This window comes from Musa acuminata, chromosome BXJ3-10, assembly GCF_036884655.1.
Source record: "Musa acuminata AAA Group cultivar baxijiao chromosome BXJ3-10, Cavendish_Baxijiao_AAA, whole genome shotgun sequence".
Classification (NCBI taxonomy): Eukaryota; Viridiplantae; Streptophyta; class Magnoliopsida; order Zingiberales; family Musaceae; genus Musa; species Musa acuminata.
In genome coordinates this window covers 8851006-8876740 of record NC_088358.1, presented here as the reverse complement: position 1 = coordinate 8876740, position 25735 = coordinate 8851006, and the positions used below count along the sequence as shown (strand labels likewise).

The 25735-nt window shown below is 46.5% G+C and overlaps 3 protein-coding genes across 3 annotated transcripts; all 3 read left to right on the top strand.

The window, feature by feature from the left end:
* Positions 1–14644: 14644 nt before the first annotated feature.
* On the top strand, positions 14645–15031 carry LOC135650585 (uncharacterized). Its single transcript, XM_065170064.1, has one exon. It carries the CDS (start codon positions 14645–14647, stop codon positions 15029–15031), a length of 387 nt encoding a protein of 128 aa, XP_065026136.1.
* Positions 15032–15239: 208 nt separating this feature from the next.
* On the top strand, positions 15240–16283 carry LOC135650584 (uncharacterized). The gene has a single exon (XM_065170062.1). It carries the CDS (start codon positions 15240–15242, stop codon positions 16281–16283), a length of 1044 nt encoding a protein of 347 aa, XP_065026134.1.
* A 455-nt stretch (positions 16284–16738) lies between these two features.
* Positions 16739–18781, top strand: LOC135650583 (uncharacterized). Its single transcript, XM_065170061.1, has one exon. It carries the CDS (start codon positions 16739–16741, stop codon positions 18779–18781), a length of 2043 nt encoding a protein of 680 aa, XP_065026133.1.
* The last annotated feature ends 6954 nt before the right edge of the window (positions 18782–25735 follow it).

Sequence of the window (25735 nt, the reverse complement as noted above, 5' to 3'; positions counted from 1 at the left end):
AAGAAGAGGTATCTATCATGTTAACCGATGCTCCCTTTGTATGCAACAAGAAGAAACTGTTGACCACCTCTATTTTGCTTGTGATTATACAAAATGGATATGGAAGGAGATTCTCCAGCGATTTGAACTCAATAGACTGCCGCAACCAAACTTGCACCAAGAACTAAGCGACCTCATGCAATGTTTCTCAAGAAAAGGGCCTCTAACACAACTGGCAAAGGTTACTTTCAGATGCGCTATTTAGTGGATGTGGAAGGAGAGATGTAACAGAATATTTGAATGCCAATACACAAACAATGCTCAATTATTGAAAGAGATTATTAGAGACTCAAGATCCTGTATGGAGCAAGATCTCAAAACGGAGCACTTTACCCAAAGAGAAAAAGATATTTTTATCAAATTTAATTTTGCTATTAGCTAAAGATCTTGGGAATGATGCCAAATTATGTACCCACAGGTAGTTTTGATATATCTGGATAAACATTTTCTATATTGATTATAATTATGAGTTATAGTCTACAGCATGTGTAGTCATAACTATCGCATTCGCACTCTATAAGTTACTTGGCTTTGTCTATGACTTGTATAGATAAAGCTATTTGTAGAAACTTTACACATAATCAATTTACTTTTACTTACCAAAAAAAAAAAAGGTTGGTGCCACTTATCTTTGCTCTAAAGATGACACCTAGCCCCTTTGCATTAGCCAAAACCCAAATAATTAGATGAAAGGTTGCAGCCAATGTGAGTTTGAGAAAAGAAGAAGAAGAAGAAGAAGAAGAAGAAGAAGAAGAAGAAGAAGAAGAAGAAGAAGAAGAGCTTGAGATTTTTCATCAATTTTCCCACATTTGGGATTCAAATAATTTGAAGGTAAGTGTTCTAACCCCATCCTACAGTAACCTTAATCTTTGTTTCTATTTTTATTCTGCAAAATTTAAAAGATTTCAACTGAGAACCAGACCTTCTTTCATTTTGACATAAAGCTATGAATCTGTAATTTTTCGATAATCTGACCTTTATGCAATGTTTCGGTCATAACATTTTTTAATAAACTTTGATTTAGACAAAACCTATTCCATTTGAAAGTAGACAAAAAAATCTTTATTTTGATACTAAGATAGAATGATTTGGAGTTTAAATACCTACTAAGACTTCTGTTTAAATTAACCCTACAGATTCTATAAAACAGGGACTGCTTATAATTTTCTACTGTGAACTCAGATCCATACAAAGTATGATTTATTCGAAGCTAGACTCAAAATTCTTTCTGTATATACCTGATTTTAAATTTTTGGAGTACAATTGCTAACTGAAACATCTGCTTTCATCGACCCTATGGATTCAGTAAAACAGAGCTAATATTTTCAGACCTTTCGCTACAAAATTATCTCTAACTCCTTGTTGTAAATTCCAATTCTTGTAAAACTTAATTTGCATAAAACTAGATTGACAAAGCTTTCTAATGACACCTATTTTATATAAATTGGAGCATAATTGTTTATCCAAATAGTTCATATAATGTTCCTATCAAATTCTGTCAGAATCGAGCTTTGGTCGATTTCGGCTTTCCTTGTTTCTTCTCTTTGGAAATCGATTTCGGCAAAAACTTTTACTTCAGTTAAGCTTTACATTATTACCTTAAATTCCTGTATACTTTTGTCCTTTATTTATTTGTACATCTGCAGCTATCATCTAAAGTTTATGTCTGCATCGTAATGATTCGGCACATGCATCCCATTGTTCCACATTTGCTTTCGATATGTGCCTCTTCCAGTTTCATTTCTTTGGACATTGAATTCATCTAACTTTCTTATTTCAATTGAGCTATATGTGATTTCTTGAAATCCTTGTATGCTCTTGCTTTTGTTTCCTTTTAAATCTGAATACATTTGTGAAAGATTATGTTTGTATTGTATTGACTCGAAAGGCATATGTACATTTTATTATTTCGCATGTGCTTCCAATATATGCTAATTCCATTATTCATACTGTCTCTTTGTACTCTGGTGTTTATGGGATAAATGTGAACCTTTGCTAGAAATAGTAAAGGGAGTTATGCTTAGAGCTTGCGATACTCTGTCGGCCCCCTATGACTTCACTCAAACGTGGGTGGATGGAGCTCCCAGACGTGGGAGACTTATGTTTGATATTATGTTATGATCCCACTTCACATTCTATCAGTTTGATATGAAATTTAGAGCCGACCTAGCACTTGGGCAGGGTGAGAGGGCTCGAGTAGGAAAGGGCTACCCGTGGATGGAGTCGAGAACTCATCACGGCGTGGAGCCACCACTGAGTTAAACCTCACATGCACTATGCTAGAGTACGACATTTGAGCTTCTATTTCGTATTTGTTCTTTAATATGTTTTGAAATGCTTCTTATGCTTCCGAAATATTTCCATATGCCATTGATACATTCTGAAGCATTTCATTAACCATTGATATGTTCCGAACTGTTTCATATGTCATTTATATCCAAAATGCTCCTTACGTCTTTGTTATGCCTTGAAATTACCATATGTCATCGATATGCACCTTATGCCAATGATATGCTCTAATTATCTTTCCTCGATTGTATGAACAAAACGTGCTTCGAACGATATGACATTGTAATTCTGCATTCAAACAAAACATGCTACTGTTTCATCTTGTATCTCTGTTTTGTGTTTTGATATCCAAAATGCTCCTTACATCTTTGTTATGCCTTGAAATTACCATATGTCATCGATATGCACCTTATGCCAATGATATGCTCTAATTATCTTTCTTCGATTGTATGAACAAAACGTGCTTCGAACGATACGACATTGTAATTCTGCATTCAAACAAAACATGCTACTATTTCATTTTGTATCTCTGTTTTGTATTTTGATACCTTATTTGTTTGAAACATGTCCTCTTTGCTATGGATATGTTAGTTATTTGCTGAGCTTTATATGCTCACCTCGTTGCTATATAAATTTTTCAGGATAGCTTATCGTTTACTAAAATATGTAAATTGGGTTGAGATAGTGGAAGGCTAAAAGATTTTGGGGCAAATATTTCGTACTTGATAGGTTGATGTTGTATAAGTTCTTTTTGGGTGTACTGAAATATCAATGACAAATCTAGATTGATGTATCTTGTAAATATTTGAAAAGTACCTCTTACGTCAGGATTTTGAAAATGTTAAGTTTAAACTGTGTACTGATATAAACATGTAGCACATATTGGTTTTGTGATTGCATTAATTATCGCGCTTATGGATTTATGATATAGTTATGATTTAGTTAAGTTGCTTTTGGATTTTAAGAATCATCTAGTGACATGATGTATGATTATAAACTGCACAAGTTTTGTGAATTATGGATTGTAGAGGTGAATGACTTGAATATTTTTCTTAGTGACCTCAAATGTGTGATTGGATCCTGGATTGTTTGTTGAATTATAATATTATCAATCTTGAGTTAGGTTCACATTGTTGAATCTCGGATTTTGATGATGAAGTCAATTGTTATTTGTTATCTAATCTATATGCTGAGATAAGTGTGCAGGATTAACTACGATGAAAGTAAGACATGGAGTAGGAGTTGCGCCGAAGTCAAGACAATGATCATGTTGGGAGTTCGAGAGTTCGACGGAAGTTCGGACAGTCGTCGGAGGTTCTGCGAGAACAAATCCGAGAAGTCCATAAGCTTGCCAAAGAAGCTCGTCGGAACTCGCAAAGTGAATCGTCGCAAGTCCAGGAGTTTGCCGGAAGTCCGCAAGAGCATCACCGAGGGTTCATCGGATGATCGACGGAAGTTCGCCGGAAGCTCGCCGGAAGAAGCGATTGACGCGTCGGAGCAAGTTGCAGTAAATGTCTTAGGGAATATCGTAGTTAGTACAATGATTAAGTTGGAAATGAAAGGTGATCCCATTAACTTAATCTTGGGGCAATTGGGCCCCTGAAAATCCCAAATTGGGTCGAATGGATCAACCCATTCGGACCCTGATTTCTGCCAGGCGGTTGAACCGCCCAAGGCAGGAGGTTGCACCGCCTGGGCTCAGTCTCCGAGTGAGACTGGGAGGTGCAACCGCTCTAGCCAGGCGGTGGCACCGCCTGGGCTCAGTCTGTTAGAACCCTTGCAGATTCTAAACTTGGGGTTGATCTCTTTAGGGGATCGGCCTCCTTGGAACTCTATAGGGGTTCCTCCCTCCAAGTTGCTGCTCAAAGGCTACAGAAAAGATTCATCTATTGCTTATCAAAAGAGAAGGAATACATGGCTTCTAACTCCTAATAGGACTCCTACTTAAGACTCCTACTTCTAACCAACTCCTAATAGGACTCCTAGTCAAGACTCCTATTCCCTTACAACTCTTAATTCTTCTCTAAGAAAACACCTCCTACATGAATGCCCCTCTCAATTAGGACTCTCCTAGCTAGAGTCCTAGCAGAATGTCCCTCTCAATTAGGACTCTCCTAGCTAGAGTCCTAACAGTTTTACATGGATGTCCCTCTCAATTAGGACTCTCCAAGCTAGAGTCCTAACAGACCCGCCCTCTTCAAATCAGCCTTGTCCTCGAGGCTGATGATTCATGAATTCTAGGAATTTGATCTTCAAGTTGTCATAGTTCTCCCAAGTGGCATCTTCTATTGGTAGGTTCGCCCACTGTATTAGAACTTCATTAGTGGGTCGTCGTCGTCGAGTCACGATCCGTTGATCAATAATGGCACTTCGCTAGGTCTGGAGTTCTCTTTGGGTAGTCATATTTGGTGGGTGGCTTTGGGCTGTCTCCAAGCACCTATTTACAACTGTCTCGCCGTCGATTTGTGGGTGATATGCCATACTCCTTTTCAATTTAGTACCCTGCATATAGAATAACTTGGTCCAAAATCTACTCGTGAAGATGCAAGTAGAATTTATCATAAGCACAATGCGTCCCTTATAGTGTAATTCTTTTGAGTCCCAATTGTAATGAGCCACGGAGCTTGGTGCTTCCTCCAATTTTTTTATAATCTTACTAGGCTCTGAATCTTCCTGCCATTCCATCTTAAAATCCTTAAGAAAGTTGCTGGTCGGAAGTGAAATGGCCGAAACTTCAGCTTGCTCGGGTAGCTGTGAAAGCGCATCTGCAAGAACATTCTCTTTCCCCTTTTTGTAAGTTATTTCATAATCAAATCTAAGAAGTTTTGTTACCCATTTTTGCTGCTCAGGGGATGATATCTTTCGCTCCAAAAAGTACTCGAGGCTTTTATGGTCGGTTTTAATTTGAAATTGTCGACCAATCAAGTAGGGTCTCCACCTCGTTGCTGCGCGCACAATGGTAAGCATCTCCTTATCATATGTTGACTTATTTTGATGGGAGGGAGATAATGCCTTGCTAGTGTATGTGAGTAGTTGACCATCTTTTATGAGAATGGCTCCAATTCTGACTCCAGATGTGTCGGCCTCAATAATGAAGGGTCGGTTGAAATCTGGTAGTGTTAGCACTGGCGTCGTCGTCATGGCTGCCTTAAGTTTGTCGAAGGCAGCATAGGCTCTGTCCAACCATTGGAAGACATCTTTTTCTAGTAAGGAAGTAAGTGGTGCACTGATCTTTCCATAGTTTTTCATGAACTTGCGGTAGTAGCTTGTTAAACCCAGAAAGCCATGTAGCAATTTTATGTTTCTCGAGGTCGGCCAGTTTTGCATTGCTCCAATTTTGAAGGGGTCCACTGCCACACCTTCCTCTGATATGATATGCCCAAGATATTCTACCTTTTGTTGAAGAAAGCAAAAATTCGTGGTTGTTGTGTGTTCAAAAGGTGGTTTTCCATATGTCTTCTTCGCATGCTCGTATTTGATGATACCCGGATCAAAGGTCCAGCTTTGTAAAGATTTGTGCTCCCTTTCATCTAGCAATTCATCTACTATTGGAATAAAGTATTTGTCCTTGATGATTATGCCATTGAGAGCTCGGTAATCAACACATATTCGCCTTGTTCCGTCCTTCTTGCGTACAAGTAGCACCGGCGAAGAGTAGAGGTTGCAACATGGCCGAATAACTCCTGTTTCGAGCATCTCTTTTATAATCCTTTCTATTTCATCCTTCTAGAGATATGGATACTGATATGGCTGAGCATTTACTGAAGATTTGCCTGGAAGAATCATTATACAATGATCATGCCGACGGGTAAGAGGTAGGTTGCGCGGTTCGTCAAATATATTTGAAAATTCAGCAAGCAAAGGAAGTAGATTTGGATCTTCAAATTCTGTTGGCTCTCCCTTAGTTTCCTGCTCAAGTTGTACCAAAAAGCCGCTGCATGCTTTATGCAAAACATTCTCCATTTGTTGTGTGCAAATCGTTGTTATGTCGCCCCCACATTTCCCGTGCAATGTCACCTGTTTCTCCTTACTGTAAAATTTCATAATTAGTTTCATAAAATTCCAAGAAATATCACCTAATGTCGTCAACCATTTAATTCTGAGTATGGCCTCATGATTGTTAAGAGGGAGAAGGAAGAAATCTGCAATTATCTCTTGGTCCTGCAGCAATAGTTTCTCCTGCAAGCGCCTATGATCACAATTCAAAATCCGTCCGTCGATGACCTTAACATCAAACCTGCAGCGATTCTCGATAGGTAATGATATCCGAACAGCAAGCTTACTATTTAGGAAGTTAGTAGTACTGCCCGTGTCGATGAGAACAGTGATTGGTTGTTGTTTGAGAAGGCCTCCAATTTTCATCGTTTGCGGGTTTGAGTAGTCAGTTAGTGTATGTACCGTAACTTCGGTCGGTTGTGGCTCTTCTTCTGCATCTTCTTCTTCATGTTCAAAGCTCTCTTTTGGATGTTCAATGACCTCTTCTTCTATCGGTTCAATCATAAAAGTCCCCCTTTACGACAGCAATGCTCACGGCTCCACGGCTCGTCACAATGCCAACATAACCCCTTCGCATATCGCTCCCAAAGCTCTTCTCTTGTTAACCTATTTGGTGTAGGGACTTGGTAGACAGTAGAGGGGGCTAAGGGCTTCAATATTACTGGTTGAGGAGAGACCCTAGTCCTCCGAGCTTCATGGTTCAATTGCTCCTCTTGATGTCGTACGAAAGAGATGGCTGCCATAAGCGTATACAGTTGTCGCGCTTTAACTTCTCCTCGGATCTCCGGCTTCAAGCCCTCAATAAAGGTCCTCAATAGCTGTTTTTGATACCAATCATGAGTTTAATCAGATAACCTTTCAAACCTGGTTTGGTACTCCTGAATGGTGGAGGTTTGTTGGATCTTTGCTAGTTGTTTGTCAATATTCTCGTAATCGGTTGGTCTGAAGCGAATCAGCAGTCCTTCTTTGAATTGTCGCCATGAAAGGACTCCATAAGTATGTTCAAACCAGTCAAACCACTGTATAGCATCCCCTTCAAGATGTATAGCTGCAATTTTCACCATAGATACATCCGCGGTTTTGTGGTACCGAAAATATCGCTCCGCGCGCGAGATCCAACCAATCGGGTCTCCTTCTTCCCATCTAGGGAAGTCCACTCTCATGCATGGATAGTTGGGGTTGGTCATAGAGCCTACCCTCCCTTGGAAGTCATCTCTTCGGGCTTGGTGTGATTGGGCAAAGCTCTCTCCTTGATATGATTTCTTCGGGCTTAGTGGTCGGCCCAATCTGAGTTCGGCAAAGAGCGTCCGAATCTTATCCTCCATTTGCGCCTCCAAGGCTTCGAATTTAGCATTGATTGCCTCCTTAGATACCATAGTATATGGCCCCAAATCAATGATGTTAAGATCTCTCTTTTGCTGTTGGGTTAAAGGCATGTATAGGTTGAGAAAAGTGATGGTGGATTGGTGGATGTAGGCTGCGGTTTAGGCTTATTTTGTGGCTGTTTTGGGTGCAGTTTGAGGGTGTGGTTTGGTAGAGTTTTAGGGCTGTGGATGAAAGTTTTGGATCTATGATAGATGGTAGCAAAGGTTTGACAGAAATCCGTGGAAGTTGCAGCAAGTATGTGCTGTCTTGTAAGAGTAGAATTGTCGTCGAAGAAATAACGGTTTCTCGACGTAATTTCCACCAAAAACTTGAGAGAATTGAGGAGGGAATTGATAGCAAAATCACAGTTTATATGACAGCAAGGATATCTAATTTAATCAAGAAAATTTTGGCAGTATAACAGCAAAGAAATTGATGCAAGTTGTAATTACAGAATTATCGTCGAAAAATTTCAGCGGGTTACGATGAAAATTTGCAGCAACATAAAATCGTTTTTAGAGATGAATTTCTTAATACATCAATCTTAGATGGAAGCCAAGATGATATATTAAGTCTATAAGAAATTTCATTCAAAAAAGATTGCAAATAGATGGGTTAAGGCAACGATATGCAGCTGAAATTTTCTGCAGCATAGATTTTCAAGTGCAGCAGATTGGACATAAAAGATCAGTAATTTATATTGAGAATTTTTCGATGAAATCAAAGGAAAATATACTGTTAGGAAGTGTCAAAGATGTCATAAAAATTTCGTAGAAATTTGTATAGAAAAAGCATAGTAGCAAGATCAAACAGATGGTGCTATGCGGCTTGAATTCTGCAATTCAAGTGCAGCAGATTGGACATAAAAGATCAGTAGTTTATACTGAGAATTTTTTGATGAAACCAAAGGGAAATCTACTGTTAGGAAGTGTCAAAGATGTCATAAAAATTTCGTAGAAATTTGGATAGAAAAAGCATAGTAGCAAGATCAAACAGATGGTGCTATGCGGCTGGAATTCTGCAATATATCTTTCGTCGTAGAGATGAAAACTTTGTGACGAAAAGTTTATGCAGCAATATAAGAACGATTTTTTTTTTTTTATTTTCGAATAAGGATAACTAAATTGCAGCAGCAGTAAGGTAGGAAACCAGAACTTGTTGCAATTCACGGGGAGATCAAAGGATGATCCGCGGTGGTGGAGATGATGGCGGAATTCGGTGACGATCTTTTAAGCAATTGTGGGAATTGCTTTGGATGGTTGTGGAGGGTTGATGGATGGCTGTGGAAGGGCAGTGAGACGCCAAGAACGCTGCTCTGATACCAGGTGTTAGAACCCTTGCAAATTCTAAACTTGGGGTTGATCTCTTTAGGGGATCGACCTCCTTGGAACTCTATAGGGGTTCCTCCCTCCAAGTTGCTGCTCAAAGGCTGCAGAAAAGATTCATCTATTGCTTATCAAAAGAGAAGGAATACATGGCTATTTATAGGGCTTCTAAACCCTAACTCCTAATAGGACTCCTACTTCTAACCAACTCCTAATAGGACTCCTAGTCAAGACTCCTATTCCCTTACAACTCTTAATTCTTCTCTAAGAAAACACCTCCTACATGAATGCTCCTCTCAATTAGGACTCTCCTAGCTAGAGTCCTAGCAGAATGTCCCTCTCAATTAGGACTCTCCTAGCTAGAGTCCTAACAGTTTTACATGGATGTCCCTCTCAATTAGGACTCTCCAAGCTAGAGTCCTAACACAGTCTCCGAGCGAGACTGGGCGGTGCAACCTCCCTTGACAGGAGGTGGCACCGCCTGAGCTCGGTCTTCGAGCTCTGCTAGGCGGTGCAACCACCTCAGTCAGGAGGTGCAACCGCCTAAGCACGGTCTTCGAGCTCTGGCAGAAGGTGCAACTGCCCTTGACAGGAGGTGGCACCGCCCAGAGGCTCAGTCTTCGAGCTCTGCCAGGCGGTGCAACCGCTCCAGTCAGGAGGTGCAACCGCCTGATCCCGGAATTCCAGGAATTGACAGTTTTGAGCTCCAAATTTGAATTGGGTTGGGGCCTATAAATACCCCACCCATTCAGCACTGAAAGGGTATGAACTTACACCGAAATCTTGATCTTTTTCTATGATTTTAGAGCTCAAAATTGTTGTAAAGGCCAAAAGTTCTTCTCCCTCTTTTCTTCCAAGGTCTGAGTTGTAAAGAGAGGAGAGAAAATTCTGTAAGGGTTGTCTCCTAAGCCCGTCAAAGGGAGTGAAACTGTAAAAAGGTGGTTGGCCTTCGCCTATTGAAAGAAGGCTTCTAGTTGACGTCGGTGACCTCGTCGGTGGAGGAAGCCAAAAGTGGAGTAGGTCAAGATTGACCGAACCACTCTAAATCTTGGTTTGCATTTACTTTGAGCATCTTATCTTTACTGCAAACCTCCTCAATAGCTTACTGCCTTCTGTGTTTTTACGAACGTGTTTCAAAGTTCAGTGCTTTCCGAATCGGGGTTTAAGACGAAATCAGTTTTATCGTACGAACGTCGTATTTCAGTTTGCGCTTACGTTTTGATTTTCATTATAACTGCAAACTGCCTTTATATCTTTGTTTTAACTGCATCTCGCCTTATCTCAAGTTAAAGTGGTTTACAAATCAGCTTTTATATCGAAATCGCTTTTATCGTACGAATGTCGTATTTCAGTTTGCACTTATATTCTGATTTCCATCATAATTGCAAACTGCATTCATATCTTTGCTGCATCTCTCCTAGTCAAAAGTTGAAGTTACGAATCGGCTTTCTTACCAAAATCACTTCTATCGAACGAACGCAGGTTTCGATTTTAATAGCAGAAGGTTTTCCGCTGCACTAATTTACCCCCCCCCCCCCTCTCTTAGTGCTCTTGTCTCTGACGGATTAAAACCCAAGAGAGATGACATACGCCGAAAACCAAGACGGCCATTCTATTACACGTCCACCCATGTTCAATGGGACGGACTACACCTATTGGAAGACCCGAATGAGGATCTTTCTTATTTCTATGGATTTTGAACTTTGGAATCTTGTCAAAAACGGATTTTCGAAGTCTTCTCTTCCAATGATCGATTGGAATGAATTGGAGAAGAAGGCGTTCACTCTTAATGCAAAGGCTATGAATGCCTTATTTTGTGCACTTGATAAAAACGAATTTAACCGTGTTTCGACTTGTGAAACCGCATTTGATATTTGGCACACACTCGAAGTGACTCACGAAGGCACAAGTAGAGTGAAAGAGTCAAAAATCAATCTTCTGTTACATTCTTTCGAACTTTTCCGAATGAAACCAAGTGAGACCATTGGCGACATGTTTACCCGTTTCATGGATGTTGTCAACGATCTAAAAGGACTCGAAAAAAGTTTTTCGGATTTTGAGCTCGTAAATAAGATTCTAAGACCCCTTCCTAAGAGTTGGGATCCTAAAGTCACTACTATTCAAGAGGCGAAAGATCTAAGCAACTTCCCTCTTGAAGAACTAATCGGATCATTAATGACCTACGAGATGACTTGCAAAGCTCATGAAGAGCAAGAAGACATCCTTCTAAAGAACAGGAAGGATATGACACTTAGAACTTCAGAAGACCACTTGAGAGAAAACTCAAGTGATGAGGACTATAATAAGAAAATTTAAAAAATTCATTAAAAGAAACAAGTTTAAGAATGGCACAAAAAATAAACTTGAACCCAAGAAGGACCAAGTTATTTGCTATGAGTGCAAAAAGCCGGGACACTACAAGAGTGATTGTCCCCAAGCCAAAAAAAGAACATCAAAGAAGAAGGCACTCAAAGCAACGTGGGATGACTCGAGCGCGTCCGAAGAAGAGGAGTCCAACACCGAGCAAGTTGCTCACTACGCCTTAATGGCCATCGGAGAGGAGGTAACGAATTTAATAGATGCAAATTTATTATTTGATGAATTATTAAATACCTTCCATGACTTATTTGATGAATGCAAGATTATTAATAGAAAATATAAATTGCTAAAAAAGGAGCATGACAGTGTTACTTGTAATTTTGATAAGTTAAAAGCTGAATATCATGATAGTTTAGGCTCATGCATAAAATGACATGATTTAGAAACTCTCCAAAAGGAAAACTTGCTACTTAAGGACACCTTGAAGAAATTCGGGGTTGGTAGCAAGTCATTGAACATGATCCTTATAAACAAGGGTCACGTTCCCAAAAGAAGTGGAATTGGATTTGTGAGAAGTCCTCACCAAAATTCAACCACATTCATAAAAGGCCCCATCTTACATGTTCGACACCAAAGCAAATGCAACTTTTGTTGCAAACTTGGACACAAAACGTATTATTGTCCATTCAAGAAAATTAGTCCGAATAAATTAATTTGGGTTCCCAAAGGAACCATCACAAATTCTATACAACATGATAAACAATATAGATCTATTTTTGAGGCACCCAAAAGCAAATGGATTCCTAAAAATCATCCTTTCCTGTAAAGATATAAAAAAAAAAAAATTATTATAAGCTAAAGCAAGAAATAATATCCTGCTCCTTGGATTCTCGATATTCATGACCCGAAGTCCAAAATGGAACTCGCGATGCTCTCTACCCCAAATAACAGAAGAGGATTAGAAAATTAAAATCACAAATATGATTTAAATACAATCCTATTTGATTCCTCAGAATTGGAAACTCATGATTCCCAATTCACATATCCTCTGGATTTTCGAACCCATCAATTTCATCCGTTCGTAACTTTCAAATCCGATTCTATATCATGAACTGACTAAGTTTGTCATGAACTTGCAAGGCTTACCAACTTGAACAATCTATCACAAACATGTGTACGACATTAAGAGTATGCATCTTGATCGTGCAAAAATTCTTATTCTTACGTAATTACGTAAGTGAAGTTGATTGCTCCACAAATAAAAGGTCAAAAACATTCAAGACTATGCTCACTGCCTGCAGCGGTTGAACCGCCCCAGCTGGAGGTAGCACCTCCAGCTGTCTCGTGTTGCATCGCCCCAGCCGGAGGTGCAACCGCCCGCAACTCTACCCTTTTTAACCCAAGCTAGGGCCGGTGGTGAAACCGACCCCAACTCACTCCCTTCCCCTCTTTACTCTTCCAAAGCTCCTCCATCCCCATTTCTCCCCTCATAGCATCTCAAATACTCCTCATTTCGGAGCAAAACATCAACAATCCTTCCCTCTCTTGAAGATCTCACTAAGGTATTCTCTGAGAAGCCCTTAAATTCTGTTTTTGATTCATTTACTCTTGCTCATCACTATTCTTCTAAATAGCAGTAGTTATGGGATCTAGAAGATCCTCAAGGGACAAAGGTAAGAGGAGATTAGTGGAAGATTTTGATCTCACCCTTTTCGATTCAAAATACCATGCTGAAAAGTTTTCCTCTTTCGAACTTAGGAGTGTCAATAAGGGAAAACATGTAGATTTAAATGAACTAATAGACTTAGAAACAATCCAATGATTTGCAAACTTAGATCTACTCTCTATTTTACAAATTAATGAACCCATCTATCCAAGACTTGTTAGATTGTTTTACAACAACATACAAATAGATGAAAAAGAAAGAATATCTACCTATCTTTTAGGACAACACATCTCCATTACAGATAAATTCATTTGTGACATAATAGGTGATAGGGGTAAAAACGAATAGGACACGACACACCGGATTTGACGTAACACTGCCCCATGACAACCGCCCCAAACGGTGCACCACGCCAAGGGACAAGCATTAATACCAGCGTAACACGCACCCTCACTGACCGTACCCGCATGGCCTCGTCTTACTGACCCCGTACGACCGGACAGAGCAGGGGAAGGCGTCGGCCAAGGCTGGCCACACCCTACAACTCGACCTTACTGCGCAACGCCCACAACGACAACAGACGCGATCAGGAGTACGGCTCTGCCCCGGCGGGGTGGCGTCAGGTAACATCGAGCTTACATATAAATACCCACGGGCTCCCAGCCGGCGAGGTAAGCAGACAAGCACACGATTTTCCCCTAAAACTCCCCTCTACACCACTAACTTGACCGTTGGAGGGGTCGGGCCGAATCGCCGACCCGACCTTTGTGCAAGTATTCGGGGAAAGCCGACCCAGTAGCGCGGAGCATCCCGGCCTTATTCCCCGTGATCGGCCGTCCCGAGATCTCAAGCCCGGCAGCCTCGCCTGATCCTAGTCGTTCGGACCCCTGAACCAGCCGCGTCGACCCCCAGGTCACGGCTAAAAAAGTTACTTACCGTAACAGATTGGCGCTAGAAGGAGGGCCTCCGAATGACAAACGATCAGCAAACCCGCCTTGGCGAGCCCCCAGCCGTTGGGTTCCCCGCCCCGGGGGAACACCCCTTGCACGATGAAGCTCGCGACGAACACCCCGCAGTGGCGGCGGAGCGTTACTGGCGATTGTTCAACGACCCAGGTTTGTCACCTCCCGACGGCGCCCCCACCGACCCGCCGTCGGTATCTCCGGAGGCCTTTCACGACCTCACTCACCAAGTCCGAGCCCTAACGAGTATGGTGCAGACCATCATCCCGATTATCTTGCAGCGAACCCCCCCGCACGGGGCTCACCCTTCGCAGCAACGGGAAACCCTCGTCCAGGCTCACATGCCCCTCTCCAGGCTCCCTGGCTCACCCCAGAACCCGATGGTTCGGCCCGGGAGCCGGGAGGCGGAGGATACGAAGAGCCGTCCCGAGCGCGAGGCTCCGTCCGCCGATTCTACAAATGCCCTACGAGCCCAGCTGTGCCTCGTCAGTCGAAGACTCGACGAAGTACAGCAGGAGGTCCGTAGGTCCAAAGGGGACCTCGGGGTGGACAGATAGCAAGGATCCCCGTTCACCCCCGAGATCCAAGATCAGGCGATCCCGTCACACTTCCGCCTCCCCTCGCTGGACGCATACGACGGCACCGCCGACCCAGCGGACCACGTGGCCACTTTTCGCGCCCAGATGGCGCTATACGGGACTTCCAACGCCTTGATGTGCAGGGCATTCCCAACGACCCTACGGGGTCCGGCCCGCGCGTGGTACAGCAGCCTGAAGGCCGGGACCATTGCCTCCTTCGACCAACTCGCCAGAGACTTCGAGCTCAGTTTCCTGGCTTACGCTCGACCGAAACCGTCCGTGGCATTACTCCTCGGACTCAACCAAAGGGAGGACGAGCCCCTCTCCCATTTTGTGAACCGCTTCACGACACAAATTCGCGGACTGTCGGATGCTCACCCCTCTCTATTGATGCAGGCATTCATGACAGGCCTGCGACCTTCCCGGTTCTTCTGGTCCCTCGTGGAACGACCCCCTGCCGCGGTTCCCGAAATGATTCAGCGTGCTGGCTAGTTCATCGCCGCAGAGACGTGGATGGCTGGGAAGCGGGAGCAACACAAGAAAGTCAAGACGGAGCCGCCCCGACAGCAGCAGGACCCCCGCCTCCCGTCGCAGGTTGGATAGATCCGACCCGAGGTCTCCTCTCCCTGTCTTGAGTTCTTCGCAGACGGAAATACTTCGCCATGAGAAGGGGAAAGGATTACTCAAGGAGCCCCACCCGATGAGGAGCCCGCGAGAGCTCGCGGACCGCTCGAAATACTACCGTTTTCATCGGCAGCATGGGCACGACACTGAGCAGTGCCGTGAGCTAAAAAGGCAGATCGAGGAGCTTGTCCGCCGAGGGCATCTCGGCCACTACCTTCCGTCGGTCAAGGAGCCATCACCTCGCCCGGAAGGCCCCGTTGAACGACACATCGACATGATAGCCGGGGGGGCCCGCGGCGGGGGGGGTTCCGCGTCGGGCAGAAAGGCGTATGCCCGGGCCGCTCCCGACGAAGCCTCGGGATACGAGCCCGAGCCCGAGATTACCTTCCCAACCGGAGCTGCCGAGCGACCTGACCACGACGACGCCCTGGTAATATCAGCCAGGATAGCCAACGCGCAGGTAAGAAGGATCATGGTCGACACGGGAAGCTCGGCCGATATACTTTACTTTGGTGCCTTCCAGAAGCTCGACTTAGCCAAGGAAAGCATGCGCCCGATCGGTTCAACGCTCACCGGGTTCACGGGAGAATCAATATCACCTTTGGGGGCCATCACTTTGCCCTTAACCCTGGGCGTCCCGCCGAGGTCAAAAACGGTGATGACCGCCTTTTTGGTGGTCGACCTTCCCACGGCCTACAATGCCATACTGGGACGGCCGACCCTCAATAAAACCAGAGCCTTTGTCTCGACCTACTACCAAACCATCAAATTCCCGACTCACGCAGGGGTCGGAGAAGTCATCGGGAGCCCTTGTGAGTCCAGACGGTGCTACCTAACCGCCGTTTCACTACACAAGAGGACCAGAGTCGAGCCACCGCTGGAGGACCCGCGGGAGACAAAAAGACCGGCCCCTCATCCCGAGCCGAAGGGGCCCACCATTGATGTACCATTACAAGAAGCCCGACCCGACCGGACGGTCAAGGTAGGATCGGAGCTACCCGAGCGGGAACGAGAGCAGCTCGTCGGACTCCTACGGGAAAACGCCGACATCTTCGCCTGGTCCCCGTCTGATATGATGGGCGTCGACCCAGGGGTGGCGCAGCACCACCATCCCACCTGACGCTCGCCCGGTAAAACAAAGACCCAGACGGCAGGCCCCTGATCGGCAGCAGGCTATACAAGAGGAGGTGACCCGTCTCTTAGCAGCAGGCTTCATAGAGGAAGCCAAGTATCCTCAATGGCTGTCCAATGTAGTCCTCGTGAAAAAACACAATGGAAGTTGGAGGATGTGTGTTGACTACACCAGTCTCAACAATGCATGCCCAAAAGATTGTTACCCCCTCCCAAGAATCGACCAGTTGGTCGATGCAACAGCAGGACACGCGCGTTTCTCTTTCATGGACGCCTATTCAGGATATAACCAGATCAGGATGGCGCCCGACGACAGCAAGCACACGGCCTTCCTCACCGATCGGGGGGTGTACTTCTATAAGGTCATGCCGTTCGGGTTGAAGAACGCCGGGGCCACGTACCAGAGGACGGTGAACAAAATGTTCGCCCACGTACGTGGACGACATGATCGTAAAAAGCCAAAAGACCGAAGCACATATTGCCGACCTGGCCGAGGCGTTCGACACACTACGTAAGTTCGGCATGCAGCTCAACCCCACAAAATGCGCCTTCGGGGTCACCTCCGGGAAATTCCTCGGGTTCATTATACATGAAAGGGGAATTGACGCCAACCCAGAGAAAGTCCAAGCGATCATCAACATGCAGTCGCCCCGGACGATCAAAGACCTGCAACGACTGAACGGAAGGATTTTTGCCATATCCCGATTCCTTGCCCGGTTGGGAGATCACTACCGCCCCTTCTTCAGGGCGCTCAAGGACCCGAAAAACTTTCGATGGACAACGGAGTGCAAAGAAGCCTTCAAACAGGTAAAGCAGCGCCTGGCGGACCTCCCCCGGCTCGCCTCTGTTTCTCCCGGCGAAAAGCTGGGCCTCTATCTAGCGGCCTCGCCCCATGCAGTCAGTTCGGTCCTGATTAAAGAAAGCTCGGGCAAACAGCTTCCGATCTACTACGTTAGCCACATCCTGAGCGGACCGGAGGGGCGCTACTCGCCGATAGAGAAACTCGCGCTCGCCCTGGTGCTGTCGGCTCGGAAGTTGCGTACCTACTTCCAGGCGCACCCAGTTGAGGTCATCACCGACCAACCCCTACGGCAGGTTTTATCTAAATTCGATGTTGCAGGTCGGCTTCTCAAGTGGGCAGTAGAGCTAGGCGAGCATGATATAAGATACGTGCCCAGGACCGCCATCAAAGCACAGGCAGTGGCCGACTTCATCGCAGAGCTAACCCAGGTGATGGGCGAGGATCTAGAGCATCCCCCCGAAGCTTTGATCCTACACGTGGACGACTCATCCAACTCAAAGGGCGCCGGCACGGGACTGGTCCTCCTCGCCCCTGACGGGCACTCGTTCGAGCGCTCCCTCCGCTTCGGGTTCAAGGCCACTAACAACGAGGCGGAATACGAAGCGCTCCTGGCAGGACTCAGGCTGGCCCTCGAGATGCAGGTGGCCGCTGTACACGTCCTCACTGACTCGCAGTTGGTGGCCGAACAGCTCAGCGGCGCATATGAGGCTCGGGACCCAACCATGGCGAAATACCTGGCACAGGTGAGGGACCTGACTGCTAAGTTCCCTTATTTCACATTATCCAATGTCCCAAGGGGGGAGAACGAGCGGGCCGACGCATTGGCCAAGCTGGCGTCGAAACCGACCTGCAAAACACGCCCAGAGATCGAGGAGTTTCCTGCCCGCGCCACCGAAATAGCGATTACGGCCCCCGGAAATGCCCCGATCACGTGGGTACAGGAGCTGCTGCGTTTCAAGCGGGATGGGATCCTTCCCCGCGACGAGGTAGCAGCTCGACGGCTGCACCGTACGCACGCGTGGTACGCCGAAGAAGGTGGCCGGCTTTATAGGCGGTCCTTCACCTATCCCCTCTTACGGTGCCTAGAGCCGGAGGAGGCCCAGACGGTCTTGGCTGAAGTCCACGAAGGGGTCTGCAGAGACCACAGCGGAGGGCGAACCCTGGCGCACAAATTGCTTCGCCAGGGGTACTACTGGCCGAGCATGTGCCGGGACGCAAAAGCTTACGCTCAGCATTTCGGCGCATGCCAAGAACACGCCCGCACGCCCCGACAGCCCGCTATCCCTCTCAACCCCGTCACGTGCGCATGGCCGTTCGCGCAGTGGGGGTTAGACCTCCTCGGCCCTTTCCCGCCGGCTTCGGGACAACAGAAATATATCATCGTGGGGGTAGATTACTTCACAAAGTGGGTCGAGGCCGAGCCATTGGCGACGATCACGGAGCACCAAATGGAGAAGTTCGTATGGAGAAACATAGTGACTCGGTTCGGGGTGCCCAGGGCCATTATTACGAATAACGGACCGCAGTTCGCGGGCAGAAGGTTCAGGGAGTTCTGCGCAGGTCATGGCATCCAACTAAGGTTCAGCTCGGTAGCACACCCTCAGACGAACGGACTGGCAAAGGTGACCAACCGATCCATCCTGGACGGACTCAAAAGAAGGGTGTCCGCGGCCCGGTCTACCTAGGCCGACGAACTCTCTAGCGTCCTATGGTCACTACGCACCACACCCAAGACCGCGACTGGGGAATCCCCGTACAGCCTGACGTTCGGAACCGAGGCTGTCCTTCCGCCCGAGGTAACCATCTCCACCCTCCGGACGAGGAGCTTCGTCGAAGAAGTTTCGAACGAAGGAATTCGCGCCAGCCTCGACATGCTCGAGGAACGACGCGCGGACGCGCACCTAAAGGCCCTTTCTTACTAGAGAGCCGTCGCGAGGGTCTACAACAGGAAGGTACGACCTCGACCGATAAAGTTAGACGACCTAGTCCTCCGAAGGACCGAGGTCAGCAACCCAGCCCGAGCTAGGGGGAAGCTAGCCCCCAAGTGGGAAGGACCTTATCGGGTCGTAGAGGTGATCCGGCCGGGTACGTACCGACTCACATCGATGGACGGTTCTCGCGTACCGAGAACATGGAACATCGGGAACCTCAAGAAGTTTTTCGTTTGAGGCAAAGAAACCTTTTCGTTTGAAGAGGTAGAACTTCTTCGTTCAAAAGTTTTTCTCCCAAAGGACGGAAGCCTTCGCCTAGGAAGAGAGGAGGGAGTTGATAAAATGGAAGGGAAAAAGCCTTTAAGAAACCAAGCCAAATTATAGGACCCGACTTACAAAAAATCGACCGACTGGCAAAATAAAATATAGGACCCGACTTACAAAAAATCGACCGACTGGCAAAATAAAATACAGGACGCTTTTTTCATTGCCCAGGCTCCTCCAGGCGATCATCAAAGGGAACCTCCTCGGGCATATCCACCCCCCGGTCCTCGGGGTGAGGAGCGAAGGGGTTCTCCTCTACCTCAAGACCGGGGTGGCGAGCGCGGAAGCGGGAGGTGGCGATACGGTAGCCGTACTCAAAGGACACCCGCCCCGTCCGCGTAAGCCCGAGCTCGAACCCCTCCAACTTCTTGTAGGCCTCGAGGAGCTCCTCGTCTCTCACAGGTCGAAGCCGGGTCTCCTCCTCCAATGCCTCCGAGGCCGACTTCGCTTCGGCCTTCGCCTCCTCTAGCGCCTTCGAGGCCGACTTCACTTCGGCCTTCGCCTCCTCCAGCTTCTTGCTGAGGGAACTCACCTCCGTTTTCACCAGACGGAGCTCTGTCCGTTCCACCCTTATTGTCTTCTGGAGCCCCTCGTTCATCTTATTAGATGCCTCGAGCTCCGATCGGAGGCGTGCAGCCTCCGCTTCCAAATCCGCCGCCCGCTGCTCGGCAGCCGCCACGGCCTCCGGACCAGAGCCGGATCGAACCTCCTCGACTTGGCGGACGAGCTCGGCGTTGCGGTTGGCAAGGCCCCCGATGACCCGGCCGGCGTCACGCACCCTGTCCATCAGGGCCGTCGCATAATGGAGCCCCTACACGAGGAAAATCGGGTCAAGAAGGCCGGCGCCAGACAGACAAGCCCTGAAAGCGAAAACGTACCCAGACCAAAGACTGGGCGGACTTATTGAGCAGCACATCCGAAGGATGGGTGTACAGGTCCTGAGCCATGTCGGGGTGAAGCGCGCCTCGGAGAAATGCCGCTGAGGGATCTCCACCGGCCCACACCCTGTCTCCTCGGGACAGGCCTTCCCAACGGGCCACCAAGGGCTCGACGGCCCCAGCAAGTGGGATCTCGCTCGCCAGCCGTGTTAGAAACGGCTCCTCGTCTCCAGCCGGGAGTCGGCACAGGTCGCGCACGGAGACAGGGCGCGGGCCCTTCCCCGATGACCGCCGACTAGACCCGGCCCCGCCGCGACGGGGGCCTGCCTCAGGGCCCCTCGACGGGGTTGTCTTCGCCCTCTTCGAAGGACGCTCAGCCTCGACCTCCAGTGGGGCAGCCTCCGTGCCGGGCTACGGGTCGTCCGGCTGAGTTGGGAGAGAAGGTGCCGGGTCGCCTGACGTAGTGGGGTGAAGAGGTTGCGGCGCCTGAACCTCCAGGAATGACCGGAGCTTCACCATTTCTGCAAAAGATGGAACGGGTTAGTACCTAGAATCAGCCACGCCAAAACCCCAATCCAAGCACCGTTAAACGTACCCAGAGGCACCGGGCTAAGGCCCGCCTTGACCAACCACTGTTCGGTCATGGCCTGGATGGCCTGCGACTTAGGGAGGATCTCTCTCAGCCTCCCCAAAGCGTGGCGCTCCGCATCGCCCAAGCAAGGGGTGGTGTTATCGATCGCCTGCGCGGACCAGCGGACTCCGAAGCCCCAGTCCTGCTCACGGCTGATATAGAAAAACCTCCCCTTCCATCCCTTGTTGTTGGAAGGGGCACCCCCCACGCGAAAGCCCGTTCGGGCCGACAGGAAGTAGCCCCCCAAGCTCTTGCAAAGACGGTAACAAGAGAGAAAGAGATCGAGGGTAGGGGTGATGCCGGCATAATGACATTCCCCTAGGAATGCCACTAGGTAACGCCAGGAGTTCGGCGTCACCTGAGATGGCGAGATCCGCCAAAAGGACAGGCAAGATACGATGAGTGGATGGAGAGGAAAGCGCAAGCCCGCTTCCAGGGCGTCAAGGGAGAGGGCGAAGCCCTTCGGGACGAGATCATACGCCCTTTGCCCCGGCTCAGGGGCGCAGAGGATACAGTCCCCCGGGATATGATAACAATCCCGGAGTCCTTCCAGCAAAGACCCGCTCACGACGGAGTCCAGGTCGTGTGGCCACATCAGAGCCTCGAGGGCTCGTGCTGCTTCTCCGTCAGAAGACTCAATGGGGGACGAAGCGGGGTTCCCCTCTCCAGCCCCGAGGATAGGGGGGGGGGAAGGGGATGGAGAGGAAGAAGAAGAAGAAGAGGACGAAAGAGACAAAGGAGGAGAAGAGGACGACATCCCAACTGACCTTAGGAGGAGGAAAAGACTACGCAGGAGACCGGGAAGAGAGTCGGGGAGGCAACGGCAGAGCTCGAAGGAGGAAACGTCGCAGTAGAAGATAGAGACAAGCTTCGGCGTCCGCTATTTAAGGGTGATGTCCCGCCAGAATCAAGGCCCCTTCGCCTCCCAAGAACGGACAACAGCTCACCCACGCACGCGCCCAGCCGTCGCGTCGCATCGGAAGACACCAAATGGCCCTTCGCCTTAATGAAGGCATGACGTGGCGACCCCGCTGAAGCGGCAGCAGCCGGGCGCCTCGACCTCAACAACGAGCCAACCCGCCCTTTCTCGAGGCGGGATTAAATACGGTAACTTTTCGGCCCCACCGCCGCCAAAAATCAAAAGCAAGGCCTAGGCTGCATGCCTCCCGAGACCACGCCTGTGCGGTAACCCGCCTGCGCCGTGCTCCTCGGCCCTCGGCTACAAGCCTCCCGAGACCACGCCTGCGCGGTAACCCGCCTGCGCCGTGCTCCTCGGCCCTCGGCTGCACGCCTCCTGAGACCACGCCTGCGCGGCAACCCGCCTGCGCCGTGCTCCTCGGCCCTAAGCCGCACGCCTCCCGAGGCCACGACGACACTATAACCCGATCGCATCATACTACCCGACCCTTTTTGGCTCTATGATCATCAAGTTTGGCCCCGTCCGACCGACCCGCCGACAACTCGCCCCTTAGACCCGCGTGGCCAAGTCACCCGGTGACAGTAGCCATGCCACGGGCCCCTCCCTGCATGCGAAAACCGACGCATAGCTCCTTCCGGGGGGGGAATATGATAGGGGTAAAAACGAATAGGACACGACGCACCGGATTTGACGTAACACTGCCCCATGACAACCGCCCCAAATGACGCACCATGCCAAGGGACAAGCATTAATACCAGCGTAACGCGCACCCTCACCGACCATACCCGCACGGCCTCGTCTTGCTGACCCCGTACGACCGGACAGAGCAGGGGAAGGCATCGGCCAAGGCTGGCCACACCCTACAACTCGACCTTACTGCGCAACGCCCACAATGACAACAGACGCGATCAGGAGTACGGCTCTGCCCCGGCGGGGTGGCGTCAGGTAACATCGAGCTCACATATAAATACCCACGGGCTCCCAGCTGGCGAGGTAAGCAGACAAGCACACGATTTTCCCCTAAAACTCCCCTCTACACCACTAACTTGACCGTTGGAGGGGTCGGGCCGAATCGTCGACCCGACCTTTGTGCAGGTATTCGGGGAAAGCCGACCCAGCAGCGCGGAGCATCCCAGCCTTATTCCCCGTGATCGGCCGTCCCGAGATCTCAAGCCCGGCAGCCTCGCCTGATCCTAGTCGTTCGGACCCCTGAACCAGCCGCGTCGACCCCCAGGTCACGGCTAAAAAAGTTACTTACCGTAACAATAGGCATTCCCATAAAAAGTAGAGGACTTTACTTTAGAGAATCATGGGATGATGAAACTGTTGGAACAACATATGTTGAAGCCTTAGGAAATTTTCGCCAATCCCAACTTAGCATTTGTTCCTAAAAGTTGTGAACATCTACTGCCTCTAAACACTAAGGTATTTCATCATATCCTAACTAGCATCATTCTCCCTAAACAATACCATCATGATGAAGTAAGCCAATTAGAATTAGGAACTATGTATTTGATCATGAAACAACATGACATCTGTCTTGGTTATCTTATCCAACAAAACATGTTAGAACTATCTAAGAAAGACATGATGCTCCCATATGGTGGTATAATCACTAGAATAATGAAAGCCTACGATATTCTAATACCACCGGAAGAAGAAGTAATAAAAGTAGATAGGTTTAGCATAATAAATAAAAATATATTTCACCGATTAAGATGTTTTTATAGAAACGGTAACTGGGTTAGAATGCCTAGAAGAACCGATCCCCCTCAACCTGATCCAGAACCGAAAACACCAGTCTCTAGGGGTACCCAATCTCCTCCGATCTGTCCCTTTGAGGAAACACATCCATTTGAGCAAACTCATACATCATCTATCGTAGATATTGGGATTCGGATGGACCGATTCGAACAAAGACAAAAACGGCTTGAATATCGACAAGATCAAATCCTATCTGAGCTGCAGCAAATTCATCGATAATTTGACTCTTTATTTAGGCACTTTAATTTTCCACCTCATGAATGAGCTTGTATGAACACAATCACCTATTGTTATTGTAAACTCCTTATGTTACTCACCATGAAGGGCTTTGGCTTGATCCTTGATATGGTTACCTGATATATCTTTTTGAGCATATCTCTCATTGTTTATCTCGAATTTTACATTGAAACTAAATGTTTTGAAAACCTTGTGCCTTGATAAATATAATTTGAGAAAATGATATACCAATGCAGTTGATAAGTCATGACATTAACACTAAACATCAACTAGCTGATATTTTTACAAAACCTCTAAGTAAAGAGCAATTTGATTTCATAAGAAGAGAATTAGGAATGTTGATGTGTCCGAATACATAAACTAGTTAAAATTATTTTTCAGACTTTATTGAATGATAAAATCACTTGATTGCCATTACATGCCTAAATAACAGGTTGTAAATTATGTGTTGAATACAAAAATATTTTGTCTTCATGATTGTATTTGAAAATCTGTAGCATAGTCGTGTCCGAATGCATGAAAGTGTTCATTTCATTTTCAGATTTGCTTAACAATTGGAATGTTAAAAATCAGATTTTCTCATACACTCTTATGAAAAATTTTTTCTGAAATGATTTAATGAAATGGTTCCTGCTTATAAATTCCATCTTGAAATATGGATGATTTTTTTTTTTTTGGTATGTAAAAGTAAATTAATTATGTGTAAAGTTTCTACAAATAGCTTTATCTATACAAGTCATAGACAAAGCCAAGTAACTCATAGAGTGCGAATGCAATAGTTATGACTACACATGCTGTAGACTATAACTCCTAATTATAGTTAACATAGAAAATATTTATCCAGATATATCAAAACTACCTGTGGGTACATAATTTGGCATCATTCCCAAGATCTTTAGCTAATAGCAAAATTAAATTTGATAAAAATATCTTTTTCTCTTTGGGTAAAGTGCTCCGTTTTGAGATCTTGCTCCATACAGGATCTTGAGTCTCTAATAATCTCTTTCAAGAGCTGAGCATTGTTTGTGTGTTGACATTCAAAGATTTTGTTACATCTCTCCTACATAAACTAAAGTACATCTGGTATAGTGGTATCATAGTACCCTCCCATGGTATTGACCGGGGTTTGATTCCCTAGATGCGCATTTATTATGTTTTTTTTTTTTTGAAATATGGATGATAGTATTTTTACTTGCAAAAAGCTATTTCACACACATATCTTGACTCAAAGTAAACCCACAAATAGTTGGCTTTCCTCCTTCATGCAAAAAGATTATAACAAATAAAAAGGAAGAAGTATTCAAAGCAATCTACGTATCATGCCTTCCTTTATATGCTTGATTTCCTATCACTTATTATTGGAAAATAACATGAACCCAGTAAAGGCATGAACAATTAGCGCACTTATGCTCAAAATTTGCTTATATTGTTCTCCTGGTATCACAACTACCATGCTTTTTGTTGATGACAAAGGGAGAAAAATATATGAATTGATGCTATAAACACTTATGCTATGATTATGCCATGCTTGCATCACCAAGAGATATATGAACAGATGCTATGATTAATTTGCATTATACCTTGTTTGTATCGCATCAAGATATCAAACAAAAAACTTGCATCGTAATTCTACGAGTTGATATCTTACCATGTGATGGAATACAATACTTACTAAAATATTTGAAATATGTACATCATGTAATAATATCAAAATCTTACTTCGTAGCTTTACATGTTGATATCTTACAATATGATGAATTGCTACTATTTCCATCATTCAAACTTGTTATGAAAAATTTGAAAATGAATGTCAAGCCTTCACATCATCTTCAGAGAGATACATCATGATGGGAATCATGATGGGAGTATTGATAAGTTCAAATGATTCTAACTTATCAATATGTCTCTTGAATTCTTAGGTTTTAAATTCAAGAATGACTTATCTCAAGTATGGC